Source organism: Aspergillus caelatus, assembly GCF_009193585.1.
Source record: "Aspergillus caelatus strain CBS 763.97 unplaced genomic scaffold BDV27scaffold_164, whole genome shotgun sequence".
Classification (NCBI taxonomy): domain Eukaryota; kingdom Fungi; phylum Ascomycota; class Eurotiomycetes; order Eurotiales; family Aspergillaceae; genus Aspergillus; species Aspergillus caelatus.
The window spans coordinates 43,222-59,381 of NW_022475427.1; the positions used below are offsets into that span (position 1 = coordinate 43,222).

The following is a 16,160-nucleotide window of genomic DNA, read 5'->3' on the forward strand; positions in this document are numbered from 1 at the left end:
TTACACTTTTGGTTCGAGAAGGGACTGTTGATTGTGAGGAATGTGCTGAACTTTTCGCCCATGAAGCTGCTGAATAACTTCATTACCAGGTACTGTGTAAGGCTCTCCCCTCTACTCAGAACAGTGGGTACGTTTTACAGAGCACGATACTTGATAGCAATGACACAAACCGTTTCAGACGGAGGCCCTTTTGAAGACTAAAAAGGTCCATCTCGAGAAAGTCCCAAAATACGGTACAGTATCAGATAGAAGAGGTACTATTCCAAGGTGGGAGAGAAGAAAGACATGCGTATACAGAACGAAGGGTAGGGTAACTTGCATCCTTTCAGGGTAGACATACTCTACAATTAAGTACTATGCCCTCCGTAACTCAGTATGTTCAAAAATACTAGACAGTTGGCGCCTATTGATAGCGCCTACAGACAATTCACTACAGACAAGAAAAAGCAAAGAACAGATTCAAGCAATATCTCTATTTACCCATCAAAGAGGTCATATTCAACCGTGATCCATAGACATGAGATCACCTAGAAACATTTCCTACTAGGCACCTGAGACTTACCAAGGGAATTAGTTCTAATCACCATTTGTAGTGCATATTCATACATCCTTTCTTCTACGAGGTTTCCCATGGTGTATAAACCCGACTATGACAAAGCCCGTTGCAGTGATGTTCTTCCCGCACTTAGCCTGGCGGTTTAGCAAGTTTACAGGTTCTAGACCGGATGTGCTGGAGAGGCGATCGCGATGGTCTCTTGTGGTTTTCTTTTTCTTTCCCCCTTTGTTTTCACAAATGTTTAACCCTCCGCGATATGATGATATAGGGGTGAGAGCGTCTCGGAATATAAGTTGTACCTAGATAGAAAATCTTCATGCTTCGAGCCAACATTTATGCCTATAAAGACTAGATCACCTTCCGATTCTAGTCTAGGGTGAAACTCAAAAACCGCGTCCCTCAATGAAGGGGTTCAGATACGGCCCCCGCCTTTCAAGCCTCACCCGAAAGTCTTTTACGTCACAACCAGATGTTCTCCACAGGAACACAGCATGTCACGTCGCCAAGTGCTGAGTTATTAAACCAAGTCATCGTAAGGCTAAGGAATGCTTAGCTCAATACAAATTGTCGCATATTAACCACTCCTATCAGCTATATGCAAAGATGCTAACTGGGCACCTTGGTCGACCTCGTTCTCCTTCATACGTTTTAACTCTACCTTTTCGACAGAAACCATGGGAGAAAACAATCAATGGCCATGGCTACATCAAGTGCAGCCATTGTTATATTGGTCCAATAGGGCAATGGAAAGTGCTAACAACTTCCCTGAGCTGCTAGAGACATGTGGTATGATTTATCAATCAGGGAGCTCAAGCACTGCGACCTGCGCTTCCAATACCCCCACAGTAAGTTCAAAATAAGCCCTTCCTTTCCGTCCCTGTGCAACCTAAGGCAGGTGCTACCACTGTGTAAAGCATGCTGACAGTATTTGAAACACTAGAGCATAACCACATGCCATTCTTCACCGCAGCACAGCGACTTCGAAAAAGTTACCTACCCCGATAGTTTGCCTACGAAGCATGAAAAGAACTTAGAGACAATTTCGAACGAAAAACCTCACATAAAACAAGCGAAGCAAGTAGAACCACATAATCCAACTAGATCCTACAACGCCGACTTGAATTGTGGACTGGACGCTCCTGTTCTAAGTCAACAGCCAGGAAAACAGGAAACGCGACCATCACGAGATGGACTTGTACGACTTCGTCACCCACAAAAGATTGCGTCGAAAAGATTGGACCCAAACCTATCCGAAGTAGGAAAGAAGGCACATAACCGGAACGAAAAGCGGTATCGAGATAATATAAATGCTAAATTTGAGCAACTCGAAGATATAACTAAATCTTGCGTCATAAAGACCGAAGACCTGAACGGCATTGATGGGAATTCAAAGAAAGGCAGAAAGCCTAGTAGAAAGGCGTTGATTTTACAAAATGCCTGTAACTGCATTGCGGGACTCAAGGCTGATTTGCTACTGTTACGCAAGGAAGTGGATAAACATGGCATATCGGTATAAACTTAGCTTGAGGAAAATACTAAGCAGGAACAAATAAACACAATTACCAAATTACACAGCCTTAAGTAGGCTAGAAATATCTCAATCCGATCATAGAATGGAAGTAAACTCTTTGATAAAACTTGAAGAAAAGCGAAAAACTCATAATTCTCATTGGGAGCGCAACCTTTGTGATGACGTAGCGGCGGTTTCGCGTCGGTCGAAAGGGAAGATTTCAACATGCGTGAGTCGATAATCAAACGTCCGCCACGGAAGGCCGCATGCCTTGATCAGAGCAGGGTTAGGTCGAGATTTTATAAGAGCTTTCCGATAATAATGGATGGTCGGTAGACCGATGATGTCGCAGGAGCATGATAAGAGGGCCAGAGGAGTCTTGAATCTGCTGTAGCCGCCAGTTGTCGGGCCCTAGTCGTACGACCGTGGTCTCAGTACCTACCTGGCCAGGCACCCACGATCCAACGCATTGGGTGACACGTCAACAAGCTTTCGTCCCCTGTCTTACGGCTCAGTTCTTCTGCCTCTGAGCCTAAACCCCTGGTCCTATGTGCTTGTCTTTCTGACACTCTCAGTATTTAGACCCCTGGCCTTCGTCCGTTGTCGACGTAGGATCCCTGGCTAACCTCCAATGTAGCCTCAAAACCTTCTTGGCCTTGCGTCTGGTGATCTCAGCCCAAGGTATTTTAGGTTGTATGTAGTTCTGCCTGTATTTCATCTAAGCGATGCATAGAATGAAGTCACGGAGTTGTTATGTGTATGTGCTCTCTCTCTCTCTGTATGTCATTTCTCTGACCCCTCCTGAAGGATATGCACAGTATCCACACTATATACAACCGTCTATCTACCGCTGTGTACAGTAACCAACTACATACTGACTATTTTAGTTCCTCGTCAAGGCCTGTGGCGGCCTGATTGCCTTATGCAATGTCAGAAATGTGTTGTCGGCACCGATGGTATCTCGGTGATTAGATGAAGTGCTAGGTATGAAAGCAATCGTCATGATTGTTCGAGGAGTGACTTTGCACGAAAATCAAACAACAGGAGGTTTGAAACGACTGGGACCAATTCCACGAGTCGACGCCGATACCTCCATGATTCAATCGGGAGACCAACACCTGAATCATTCCAATAATGAGTCACATTGCTTGCATCCGATTTGAAAAGGTTAAGCTTGCTACTACATCCTCCGTGTCTTCACCTTCAAAAGCGTAATATGTCTTACGATTAAGATCAGTAAATTGAACTCAATATAGATTGAATTTTCCTCACCTGTCCTATATGTGAATGTAATAATCGGATCTGGTGTCCGACAATGATGTCAAGTAATTTGCCTGTCTCGATGTGCCAGATCTCAACCGAGTCCAACCCAAAGGCTAATATATATGGGTATGACACCGAAATAGACTTCGGTATGCCCTTCCAAATAACTCTCCAGTCTGGGCTTACATGCCATCCATTCCGGTTCACAAAAAATGAGAACTCGTCGTAGCCAAGAAGAAATTCGCCGTTAAGCCGTTCAACGTGTAAAGGTCGAAGATAGTCTTTCTGTGAAACGAACCTAAGGGAATTATCTGCCGGGTTAAGAAGAGGATAAATATCTGAGGTATGTAGATTGATGACCTGAAAACCATTCGTGCAGCCGATACACAGAGTTGACTTTAAAAAGTGCACAGACCAGCATTCTGTTGAAATCTGAAATGACTTTGAAATAATTTAGGACAGCGGTCGTGTCAAAACGAGGAAGTATTTACCTTATACAGTGCTAAAGGCTCTTCGTCCCTTCTATTGGAACTACCGGAAGAACTCGTCGGCTCAAAAAGCTTGACAGTGGTCGAGGATAGTGAAGTATTGACAGAGCATAGAAACTGCCGACCCATGGCACTCCCAATTTTGAAGAAGTTCACATTATCTTGAATTTTCCATGGCCTACAAACCACGTATTCTTCATGTTCAATAGCATTCGTGAGGACTCCAAGCGGATACGTATTTAGGGTTCCGTTGGATAGGACCATAAACAGGCGATGCTTTTCCAAAATGTCCAATTGGGTAACGCCGAAGGTTTGGAGAATTCGCCACGGCTCAATATTGTTATTGCTAGGTCTTTGATCGATCAAATAAATTCCACTGTACGTGCCAATCAATATGTGCTCACCCCCATCTGTAGAATGCATTAATCAACGGACCCAACGCAGACTTTGGAAGGATGTCATGTACTGATTGGTAATAGACAATTAACACGGTCGGTTGCTGTGAATACACCTTTGTACACAATGGACTTGCAGTTAAAGTCGTGATTGAGATCAGTGTCTTTTCCATGGTTTTCCTCTGTCATATTGGGAACTTTGCCTCTGAATCCTTCGCATTGGAAAGTCGGAGACTTAGGAAGACGACGTCTATCCTCATCACATAGTCAGACATCTTTTAGCTGACCCCGCAAACCCCCTTCTCCCAACTTCCCCAAGGCAAAAAGTGCGGTCAAATGTTACGCCATTGCGTCATCGAACACCAGTCATCTCCTGATTCGGTAAGACATGTTTAAGACATACTATTCGTGGCCTCATGTTAGACAGTGGATCACCCGCAATTTTCTGTTGGCCCGCAGATTTGTAGGCCATGTTTTCTTTCCAAATTCCTTCTGACCAGGCACACTCATTTTTAATTACAAATAGATTACATATTAAAACGTAGTGGATCCCTAATCACGCAATTTTCTGACTTCTCGTTGTGATCCATAGACCCTGGCCTTCGTCCGTTGTCATGGAGAAGGGATTGGTAACGCCCACGGTGGGGCCACGACCAAGGGGGTCTAGGTACGTGGTGAGAGTGAGGTCACGTGTTACCAAATGATGGCTGAGAAAGACGTCGTTCGACACCGAAAATGGCAGCCATTTGGTAAATCCGAATTGTTATGCAGAAGAATCGCCTAAGCAATTGAATCTATTACTAGATAGTTGTATGGCTGCGTAGCTCGCTTATGCGTAGGTCGTTACCGTTCATGTTATGGCTGTCTTTGAGGTAGGCAGACATACCCGCCATCCGGCCTGTTGGTTTGACTCAACAATAATTCCCATCCCTTGGAGTTGACCCCTGGCTGCTCAGAGGCGATGGGGCTTGGAGCTAGGCACTGACTCGTCAATCGTCTGGTGGGAAAAGATAACCCTCACTGATTTGCTAGATTATCAATTTTTAGCCCCGACGTTGATTGGGCGGTCGGGTTGTTTACCCTGCTCACGGTCTTTCCTAGTTTGGACCAAACAGATAAGACCCCGCCCTGGCAACCGAAAAACGTCCTTGGATGTAACCTTGGTTGCTCTCGCTGCTGTCAGAAGTTAAGAAAGGTATATGAAAGTCTGGATTTCGTTTAAAGGTAGAATAATGGAACAGAGGTGGATCGTTGTAATGCAGCACATTTACTGTTATCTGCCACGCAAGGATAATAGTGGTCCTAAAAGAGGAACAACTGAAGTTCGAGACAGCAGTGCGCTAGGTGGAAGAACCAGCGTTGCGTGTCTCAAGCCCAAAACATCCCAGCAACTACGTTTCAGATCTATGATAATGGCATGGCACCGAAGTCTGGGGGTTTTAGATGCAGCCTTTGCAGCAAGGCTTGCTGTCGAAGTACTCATCCCCCTTGCAGAGCATAGAACGTTGAGAGACGCAGAGACAACCCGGTATCTGTACACAGGCGACCTACGCGACCGACACCAACGACGGTGCATTAAGACCGCTGGCCAATCACGTCTACCGAAACGCAAATCCTGCAAGACATGTGCACAGAAAAAGGTCCGTTGCTCGATGGCTCGGCCCGCGTGCACCCGTTGCGTCCAAATGGGGATAGCATGCCACTATCCCGCGACTTCCTTGCTTCCTCGGATCGCTGACCCTCGAGGTATCTCTCCTGCTTCATCCAGCTTAGTCGCTTCGTCTAGAACGGGCCGAGCGAGACTAATCCCCAGCTCCGTGGATCAGAATGTTATGGACACCTCGGATACACCAAGGCACGATGTACCTCTTCCGGATACATATGACACTTATTCGCTGACCTTGACTGGTAAATAATGCAACACCACACACAGACATTTCGGTTCGATCACCGCCACGGGATGTAATCCATTTGGTGCTAACAATATGGACTCAATAATGCAGGCGATGGACGGGTCACTGTTTAGTTCTGGTAGTTTCCTGCGTTGGGGCGACGACTTCACGCCGCTGAATGATTCTATGTCTGCTGAAAATGCCTTCACTGGTGTCTTGGAGGAGTCAATCAACCAAGGATTGTCTTTCTTGCCTCTCAACGGGATCTCCAGGCCAGTAGGTCCGTTAGAAACTCGCTAGCCTGAAGCATTAACAGCAGGTGCCTACAACGCCCACTGTGCTTATAATTTGCCATTGCCTTCAGTCTCTTCCTCGGACAGCTATCATTGGGGTATTCATAGTCGTGGGGAAATCAAAGATCTTGCGGAAAGACTTCTCGGTGATATTTCCTGCAGCTGACACTGGACCATCGCTTTTTCCTAAAGATCGGTCTATCCGTTAGGCGAAATGTGTCCCTGTATACGAAATATGTGGCTTTCAACCCTTCATGCAGCACATTCCCTTACTGTTATCACAACGAACCCCTTCTCCATCTTGATGTCTCCGTATTCAAGTTAATCAAACCTGCGATACTCAGCTGAAAATTCAAAACTCTAGAGTATAGTAGACATTATATCTAAGAGAAATAATACTGCTAAAACATGTTTTCCGCAAATAGCGCAGGTGGGCTGGTTAGCGTGAATGGTGGGAAATATAATGCCAAAATCACACGGGCAGTTATAAGTTCAACGGCTGATTGAAAATACAGATACCCCAGGAAAAAGCTCTAATGCTCAACAAATACGAGAAAGAAGCAGAACCAAAGGAAGTCTCCCAGAGTAAAGTCCCATGAGAACGAGAGAAAGAGTATTAGTAGTAGTTAGGGAAGAGAGCCTGGAATTTGGCCATGAAATGCAGATAATTAACCAGGAATTCTTTAGGCATGGTCGTTTGGGCTCAATTTTAGGTAAGCGTCCCAATCCTTCTCAGTCCGACCATAATCTATCATTATTAATTCTGTTTTGTATGAAGACAGTCTACCAGGGCAAATCTGTGTTTGCCGCTTAATGAAAGTTGGCCTATAGTATAACTAGTAGTTATATTACTTCTAACTAGAACATCTAAAAACCTCTATGTGGTTGAGATATCAAAGTCCGAAAGAGTGCCATTTTATATGGGATACAAGAGGTGGCCGCTCGCTAGTGAAATAACGTTCTTAATGGATTGCTCGGGTGCCGATAAGGGGGAGAGGCGGCTGGCTCAGAAAAGAGTAGATCCACCATTATATGCCTGTTTCACGGCTGCATCAAATTGGAGCAGACCACTTTGTAGAGGGCTGCATTCTATTTAGGCCTCTCAGCTTCTAGGGCCAGTTCTGCATAATTTCGCCGTGGCCTTACGATGGAAAGACCCCGGATCCTACGGCAGACCAGATTGTATCACACAAGCTAAGAGCATTACTCCTCGGATAGCCGATTAACGAATCATCGACGCTGATGTATTTAGATCGGGATATGTCAGGACTGAAGGCTCCAATGAAGGGAGAACTTCGGGAAATGATCCAAAAGTTGCGTTACCTTTACGGAATAGATCTGCATCACCTGGCTTCAAGGCGCACAAAAGTCCAGCCGAGTACCTGGATATATACTATGCATGCTGATCGCCACTACAGGTGACACATATGCCCTGCGAGCAAACCAGATTAAACACTGTATTCTTATAGTATGTTGCGTTATACCAGGCCAGCAATTTCAAGAGAATGTGAAGCTTCTGCTTGAGCAACATTCATTCAAGGCATGACCTACCCAACATCAGGACTACTTGAGGGCGAACTACACTTTCAAGAACAGTGCGAATTGTAATGCGCCATTCCAAGTTTGGTTTCTGAAATATGTTTACCAACCCTTGCTTGGCAAGTGCCTGCCCAGGTCTGAACAGAAAAACTTGGGTACTCCCTATAAAACTGCGCGCGCTCCATTCGGGATATTTACAATGACAAAGATGTCAAGAAGTCTGGAAGGGACTCGGGCAGGATTCAAAGCAACACCTGCACAATCACAGCGACGAAATTTATCAAGGGCTTATTCTGCACGTCAAAAAAGAAAGAGCAAGGTGATTATGACTTTCAAGCATCCCGAAAGATATATAATCTTTGTTAATAATCAGCTGTGTGCAGTGTACTGGAGGTATACCGTGCATGAATTGTCGCAAGCACCAGACTGCGTGTTCGATAGACAAAGAGACCAACCAACGACGAAAGACCCACTTGAAGCGCAGATTGACGGAACTTGAAGAGATATCCCGACCTTTTGGATGGGCTACTTGAGATTCTCCGTGACGAGAACCGGATAGGAAGATCGGATCTTAACGGCCGCCTTAAAGGTAGCAGAATTTTAAATACTATCTATGAAAGCATCTGGAAGAAACCAAGTCTACGCAAAGTTACGAATGACACGAGGAGTCATACAGAATCACGATACTTTGACGACTTTCCAACAGACTATCATCAACCATCTGACGAAATTCGAAAGGTTTTCTCACCTGAAGACGGCAACAGAGCTGCTTCCGTCGATGAGTCTCGGAAAGGACCGCTTGAAAGTCCAAATGAAGGCGCCTCTACCCGGCAACCACCGTGCGTAATGTTGCTTATGGACATGGCCAACAATCGGATTTGGAATTCACTGTGCTCCTCCGGCCTTGGCCCACACTTACATAGACCGCAAGCTAAGTGTCATTGTCGCGGTATTGGATCTCCTATCCGGAACCAGGATAAAGGTAGCCACCATGGTGCTGCTTTCCCTCAGCCACAGTGCTTGGAGCCTCCTCTCTGCTTCCAGGAAAGAGGCCGGGATGTCGAACTGTTACGTAAACTTTCGGTCAATGTGTAGCACTTGGGATAATACTATGTTTGGTAACCGTTCCAGGGCAACAACCTTTCAATAGGAGCTTACAGTTCTTTCCCTGACACAGACTGAGACTATAGTATAGTGTACGTGGAACCTAGGCTACGATACATCGACTCCTAGGCGTTCGAGGGGAGCAGGGATAAAGAAACCAAAGTTTATTGCTCGTTTCATAGGCCTTGATTCATCCAGCGTTTCGCACATAAGTCTGTATGGATTTCTTAGTTAAGCGACTGGTGAATTATCAGTGCTAAGGTATTTAGCCCGACATTCATGGTATGCAATTGAGCGGGGGTGGAACTTTTGGGGTTTGGTCAAAGCCCTTGGTCTGAATAGCTTCGTTCGAGATGATAGACAGGAGCCTCGCGGACCGTTTGTCAGTAATGCAATACTACTATCATGTTGCGAGTAGTTTGAAGATTCATTCTACTCTACAAATTAACCCCTGTATAACCCTAGAAGGCGGAAAAGATGTGGCCACCTTCTGCGATATTCGATTGTAGGCGATTGTTGTAGCACAGATAATCCAGACACTCTTGTTTGTACTTTAATACCCTTATTTAGCAGACAGTCCCCCATACTATATTTTCTACTACAAAAATAGCGTAACCTTACCTGAACCACTGAACTAGCCGCTTAGCTTAGAAGGGCGATTTGCAACAGCTTTTATGTATGGTCTCCGGTTTACCGATGAAAAATCAATGTTCTGGTATATGTCTAGCCGGGCCCCATATGATCTATGGTCTGAATGTCAGTAATGGAGGATAGGCGGATGGAAAGGCGATCGTCGTGCTGGTGTATTATACGAATCCGAGCGCAGTGGCTGCTTTTTGTATCTTTTCAACGAAAAACAAGTTTGGCATAAATTCCGATCGCAAATTATACATTCTGGAAGATTTTCAATTTAAGCTCATACCAGTTGAGAAGGCAAATTCCCAAGGATTTTCAACCAAGCAGCTAAAAGCATACACAATGCCACCTGCGAAAGAGTCAACATTGTCTTGAGAAGCTCGCCCATGTGTTCATGCCGAGCTGCCCTTTCAGAGTCTTAGTGACTGGATAGTTCAAACATAGCAAAGATTATAGTATGGACGTAACTATAAGTGATGAAAAGGCCATTCGTTTAGGGTTTAAGACATTCCCGATCCCAACGTAGCATGGCGACCAGTGCTTTCAAGAGAGATGAAACCATCCTTACATACAGTCGTCCACTGGAGCAATTCAGAATTAGCTCCATTATGGACGCTCATTTGATATTGATTTGTATAAGCATTTTAGAATGGGCCACGATGGATGGAACCGTGATACCAATATTATCTGGACCAAAAATGTACTGGATCATGAAAAGGTCTAACCTGGTTTTATTTGTATCAGAGATTTTAGACTGGTATTGATTTCTATTATATGATGGGGACGATGGATTGGTCAGTGGTGAAATGGTTTACAGCAGAATGGGTACCTTGGTGGAAGGAGGGATATCGTTCTAGGGAGCTGCATAGTCATGCTTCCTGTCCCAGTGATATTATTTGGCTCCTATTCGGAGACCTATACAGACCGGTGGCGACCATCATAGCAGCATTACAATACTGACTTTATGTATTGAATGATTGACGTAAGAGGGGGGTCATCATCCACCCAGTATCCGGCTCGTATATCTGTGTCACGTAGAGAAGTGAAAATATATTCGTCGGAAAAGCCCTCGAGATCCTGACATACGGTTACCATAAACAAGTAGATGCAACAATAGCTTCGCTTTCTACATCATGAAGTACTCACGGTGCGTAACATGTCATCAGTCTGCCGTAATTTTAGAATGGATTCATTACATTCGGTATTACGCATGAGAAAAGTGCGGTGACTTATCCAGCGCGTGGCAGCCGAAAGCGCAAGTAGATCTTATATGATTGATGGCGACGAGTGCCAGCATCGAGTATGATCCTATTTAAACATTTACTCGGTGTCGCTTAATATCAAAACTGTCATACTTACTCTGTAAGCTGCTTATTGCGAACGTAGTCGTTGTCACAGCTGCTTGCTTCTGATGAATAACTGCTAGTCAACAAACTGTGGGCCGCTATAAGGCTCTCACCGAGCACTGCATAGCCCACTCCTTCCAAATTTCTCGACGGGACGCTTGTGGTGTAATTCAAAATATGAATCAGTAAAGTACGATAATCGTTCATTAGCTCGACGACCCTTAATGCTCGTACATGATCAAGTGACACCTTCACGGGCTGAGTGACGTGCGATGACGGTGAGGTCACTTGGCATGGTTGGGAATGCAGCACATCGGACGCAAGTACTTGGTTTCGCTTGATCCAAGCTTTGGTCTGGCGATCACTTCTTTGAGAGTCCAACTATCATGATTATGAGCAGTTTCAACTTAGCACATACGGCTCATGGGAAACAAACCTCATCCGAGCAATGTACCCCTCCCTGATTTGTCACCTTCGATGACGGACCATGTAGATTGCTGACGGTCGGAGACACCAAATGCACAATATCGGGTGAGTGTTCTGCATGTGGCGTATCTGGGTTCAGCAGATTCTGAATTCTCAGTCGATCATAGCCCGTCAACATAGTTATCAAGTACTATCGCCGTAGATTTAAATGAATGCAGTTCATTCACTTAACTAAATTATACATCAGTTAGTGTTATGCATTCCTAGGCAGATTTGAATCACAAACGGATAGAAAACTATCATTCACTTAAAGTCACAGAATAAAACGCAAAAGGAGCCAAGAATCCAACGATACACTAGGTAGATCGTAGCAGGGTCGTGTGGCATTAGTTGACTGAAGCCACTACTGGATACCAGTCCTAATAAATGAAGAGCCGGCGCCCTTGATGTTTCCCGAGAAAGCGGTTAACAATCTCGGCAATCCCGGGAGGTTAGATCCCACATATCATCGCTGTGCCGCGCCACTGGATTCTGTTGAGGCGCACGTACGGACATGGAAGGATCGGTGGGTACAAAAACCTCAGCGAAGGGTCCCTGAGGCAGTTTTGCAACACTTTATACTAAATCTGACCAAATCTGACCAAATCCACTTGAGCAATAGTTCCAACCACTGTCTGCGTACCTAGCATGAATGAGGTTGACTTTAGGGGGATCCAAGAAGTCGAGGATCGTAGTTCATGCTTTGAAGGCCTAGTCACTTGGTTAAAACGACCCCTATCAATGACTTGCAATGCATTGAGATTGATCTCGATATAAAATACAATATGATTTGGTTTTCACAGTATTCTGCTGTGTATACGTGTAAGACATAGCTAGGATATAGGAATTACTCGCTGCTGTATGGAGAAGAATGATTAGGTAACTAGTACATGCATTCTGTGTTAATGGAATTCTGAGTTACATATCTGTGGCGCCTGTTCTCTTGATATGACATATGATGATCATGTCCATTCCTGTGATATCCATGTTGAACAGCAATATCTGTTGCCGCCTTGACATTGATCGTTTCACTTCAATAAAGTTACTATACCATGTTGATTATTTAACCATAAGCGTTAGTTACGATATTACGCCAGAGTTCTCTCTGATCCACTCAGAATATCTTACATCATGTTGAGGGTTTAGAAATAAAGAATGTGTCAAATATTGATGAGTAGTAACTCCATTTCCTCCCCGTAGCAGGCAATCCTTGCTATGGTATCCTGCAAAGGGGGGCCGGGGTGGGTACCTCTACCGAATCAATGCTGCGCAGACAGATCAATGTACATGTGGACAGGCAAGAGAGACCGTAGAGCACATCCTCTTTCGATGTCAGAAATGGACGGCACACCGGGCCGACATGCTGCAATGCACCAACACCCACCGAGGTAACCTATCCTTCTTCCTGGGAAGGAAATCGGCTTCCGATGATAAAAACTGGACTCCAAACTTAGAAGCAGTACGGGCTTCAATACGGTTTGCAATCGCCACGGGCCGACTTGACGCCGCGTGACCCTATAGACGAACACCAATCACCCACCCCTCCCGACCTAACTCCCACCAACCACCTCGTGGCAGACACGGTAGACGCGCTTCAATTGCCGAAGATAGGATGTTGAACACTTGGAGAAGCGCCTTCAAGCCAGCCTACTAACCGAATTACTAACCCACGAGAATCCGCTACGATATTGACAGATGAGACGACATTTGTGAAACGTGAACTAGTATGGGCTTTCAGGAGACAAGGCACATCCTAGGAAATGTACTAGTAGATTAGTGATAGTTGCCCTTTCGGCTTAGCCGCTGGGCGTTAATAAATTTGTGTGTGTGTGTGTGTGTGTGTGTGTGTGTGTGTGTGTGTGTGTAGCGGGGGTAGGGGTATACAAAGCGGATCTTCCCCAGGAATAACTTGAGAGACGATATAGCTGTTGAGGAGGTTAGATTTTATCTCCTCGAGATAAAGACACTACCGGGGAGCCCAATGTTAGAAGTATTACATATTAGCTTTTGATTGAGATTTATTCTGTATCGAGGGCTGATGCTGATAAGCTGAGAACAATTATAAGTAGTGTTATTTTGGTCGGTCCATTCAGCTCTTGCTCTTGCACGCAGACAGTTGATGGTTTGCCAGATCTGCTAGACGATGACTGGAATGCTTCGAAGACCTGGGCATCGTGTTCTGCGAATATGGTGTACACTGAGATACAGAGGGCGGGCAACTTCCGTTAGATGTCCGGATGTGGAGTGGACTTTGACTTCCAATCGCCCTGATCAGTGGCTATACTATGCGTACTCTTGCCACTTCCATTCCATTGAAGCCCATATACAATTGTCACGAGCAGCTTCGTCGTGGTCTGCGGCTAAGGCTCTCTTCACCTTTTCTCCCATGTTTTGCAAGCTTAAATCGTCAGGGATCAGGCCTGTTTCAACCACGTTTCCCACTTGATGCTCGTAGCTCTTCAGCACATTCATTAAATGAGGACGTTTCTCCTTCATGTGCCTAGCTAAAGCATTGAGGTCTTCCTCAGAATATTTATTATTGTTACTAAATATTCGTTAGTGCACTGTATAAGTTCTCTCAAAAATTGGTGGCGTACTAGATTTTATCAATTGATTCACCCCCGATCAGCAAGTAGCCATTTGTTTTCTTGGCAATAGCGCTCACAGCTCTCTCGCATTTGAGGTTCAGGATCATGTCATCCAGAAAATCGAGAATCATCTTATCCGCAACCAAGCTTGCAAGTTCTCTATCACTAACTGAGAGTGTATTCTTCTTTACCGCCATCGCACAGGATTCGAGAGTATATCAAAGAATGAATAATGCAGAGTAGATGCGTAGAGGATATGTCTAGGATGTTGAGACAAAGAGGTCCCTATAAAGGGTTCTCCTCTTTATTCGTGTGGGGTAGGGTCTGAAACTGCACGCATCACAGTAATAGGAATCGATACTGTACACTCCTTTAGACTGTATTGTATCAGAAGTTGAACGACTGAAACTGAAAAGTTGACGCCAGCGTTGAACACATAAATTGGGTGCAACACCACGGATGGACTGAAGAAAAGCTCTACCACCGACCAACATCAAGGTATCCCCGAAATATACATACTGGATATTGCTCAAAAAATTTAGATTAATAAAGTCTGTTCCCACAATATACAACACTAGACCTAGTAGTGATTATTTTGTGCTATACCGATTGGCTCATAATGGTTGTTCAGAGCAGGCTGATGGAGGCTTTACAGTACAGTACCCTAACGTTGGTAACATTGAAAGAATCATCTGTGGAAACCTAAGATTTTTATTCAATTCCAACTTACTTTCCTAGATTGCAACATTATTTCTTTCCCTTACCGTCTAGTATTGTCAGATACTTATCATTCTAACTTTTTCGTACCTTGCCAAAGACTTCGATGATGTCGAAAGGAGCAAGATATGGCTTTTGTGGAAGAATTTTCAGTCGAATTAGATAGCCAGAAGCACCAAGAAAAAAAAAAAATTCAAAGGGAACAAGAAAACTCTAAAAGGAAATAAATTTGATCTAAACTGGATCAGAACTAAGTGTTCCAAAACTAGACCCTTTCCCTTGGAGTGTTCGAGCATAATATATACAATTAATCCCAACGACATCAATTTAATCATCTATGTTGAGATATTTAGTTGGTAGAACTACCTGAGTCTAGGGTGCCCTGCAGACACACAAAGTGGGGAAAGAAGGAGGTAGTTGTCCTTTCGAAAATAAGAAGAAACGGCATTCCATGAAAAGATAGATTCTTTTCCCCCTACTGTTTTGAACGTGGCATAACGTGGTGACTGCCATCAGCAGCACAGATTTACTATACTTATATGTAATATTCTAGAATCGAAGAGTTTAACGAAGAGCTATGAATTAAAAAAAAAAAAAATTATTCTCACGGTGCAGTACAGGACCGCCCAGGTCATTGTCTAACGGAATTTTCAACACTGAGCAGAGACAGAAGAATATTATACTGTAATGAAGCGGATTCATGAGAATGTGAGAGATTTTAGCTTATCTGAGCGGGAAATATAGCATCGGCAATTTGTGTTAGACTATGTACTTCCATCTTTCTCTCGAATGGGGACATGCCTATCGATAAGGTAGAGAAATAATGAAAAGAAGGCAGGATTTACCTTCAGATCTTGGCTCGTCAGATTCTTGGGCAGATGTTCTAGTTCTACTGTCGCGTCCCAATAAAAAATTAACAAAAGTGAAACTCGGGAATTTAGGCACGAGTGTCGACTAATGTGAGAGTCTGTTCTCATTACCGTACTTTGAGTCTGTGGTCGAATGATCCTGCTATGAACGCGTGTAAAGATTGTTTATCTACAAAGGTCCTCTCACCTCAAGAATAAGTTCGCTATGTTGAACGCTCGTTGGTGTGAGGATAGGCCATCATTACCACTTATTTCAGGGCGCGCACATACAGTCGGAGGAGTCGTTGAACATATCGACATCTGAAAAATGTGTTCAACGTCTGGTCCAGCCGATCCCTCCAAGCGATGAGATCGAAGACCCACCACCGTACCCAAGTTTCCAATTTCTTTTTTCCTTTTCTTTTCCACCTCACATGTTTGGTAATTACTATTTAATGTGGAGGACAGCTGATATTAGCTAAAAACACGAAATAAAGGTCAATCAAGTCGAGTGAGTCTG

The 16,160-nt window shown here is 44.4% G+C and overlaps 4 protein-coding genes across 4 annotated transcripts; 2 read left to right on the forward strand and 2 right to left on the reverse strand.

Annotated features, from left to right (window-relative positions):
- Positions 1-1,013: 1,013 nt before the first annotated feature.
- BDV27DRAFT_132644 (uncharacterized protein) lies at positions 1,014-2,090 on the forward strand. The gene is made up of 2 exons (XM_032067925.1): positions 1,014-1,401; positions 1,497-2,090. Exons 1-2 carry the CDS (start codon positions 1,231-1,233, stop codon positions 2,070-2,072), a joined length of 747 nt encoding a protein of 248 aa, XP_031924788.1. The 5' UTR covers positions 1,014-1,230; the 3' UTR covers positions 2,073-2,090.
- A 4,008-nt stretch (positions 2,091-6,098) lies between these two features.
- BDV27DRAFT_132656 (uncharacterized protein) lies at positions 6,099-6,584 on the forward strand. Its single transcript, XM_032067926.1, has 2 exons — positions 6,099-6,120; positions 6,216-6,584. Exon 2 carries the CDS (start codon positions 6,219-6,221, stop codon positions 6,402-6,404), a length of 186 nt encoding a protein of 61 aa, XP_031924789.1. The 5' UTR covers positions 6,099-6,120; positions 6,216-6,218; the 3' UTR covers positions 6,405-6,584.
- Positions 6,585-11,031: 4,447 nt separating this feature from the next.
- BDV27DRAFT_160455 (uncharacterized protein) lies at positions 11,032-11,626 on the reverse strand (the record flags this gene model as incomplete). Its single annotated transcript, XM_032073033.1, has 2 exons — positions 11,032-11,403; positions 11,459-11,626. The coding sequence occupies 2 exons, from the start codon at positions 11,624-11,626 to the stop codon at positions 11,032-11,034; spliced, it is 540 nt and encodes a 179-aa protein (XP_031924790.1).
- A 1,879-nt stretch (positions 11,627-13,505) lies between these two features.
- Positions 13,506-14,272, reverse strand: BDV27DRAFT_160456 (uncharacterized protein; the record flags this gene model as incomplete). The annotated part of the gene is made up of 3 exons (XM_032073034.1): positions 13,506-13,684; positions 13,815-14,032; positions 14,085-14,272. The coding sequence occupies 3 exons, from the start codon at positions 14,270-14,272 to the stop codon at positions 13,506-13,508; spliced, it is 585 nt and encodes a 194-aa protein (XP_031924791.1).
- Between the last annotated feature and the right edge of the window lie 1,888 nt (positions 14,273-16,160).

Coding starts and splice junctions, on each gene's coding strand:
- BDV27DRAFT_132644 (XM_032067925.1), top strand. CDS start 1,231: ATGGGAGAAAACAATCAATGGCCATGGCTACATCAAGTGCAGCCATTG. Junction 1,402..1,496: donor GCGCTTCCAATACCCCCACA/GTAAGTTCAAAA, acceptor TTGAAACACTAG/AGCATAACCACATGCCATTC.
- BDV27DRAFT_132656 (XM_032067926.1), top strand. CDS start 6,219: ATGGACGGGTCACTGTTTAGTTCTGGTAGTTTCCTGCGTTGGGGCGAC.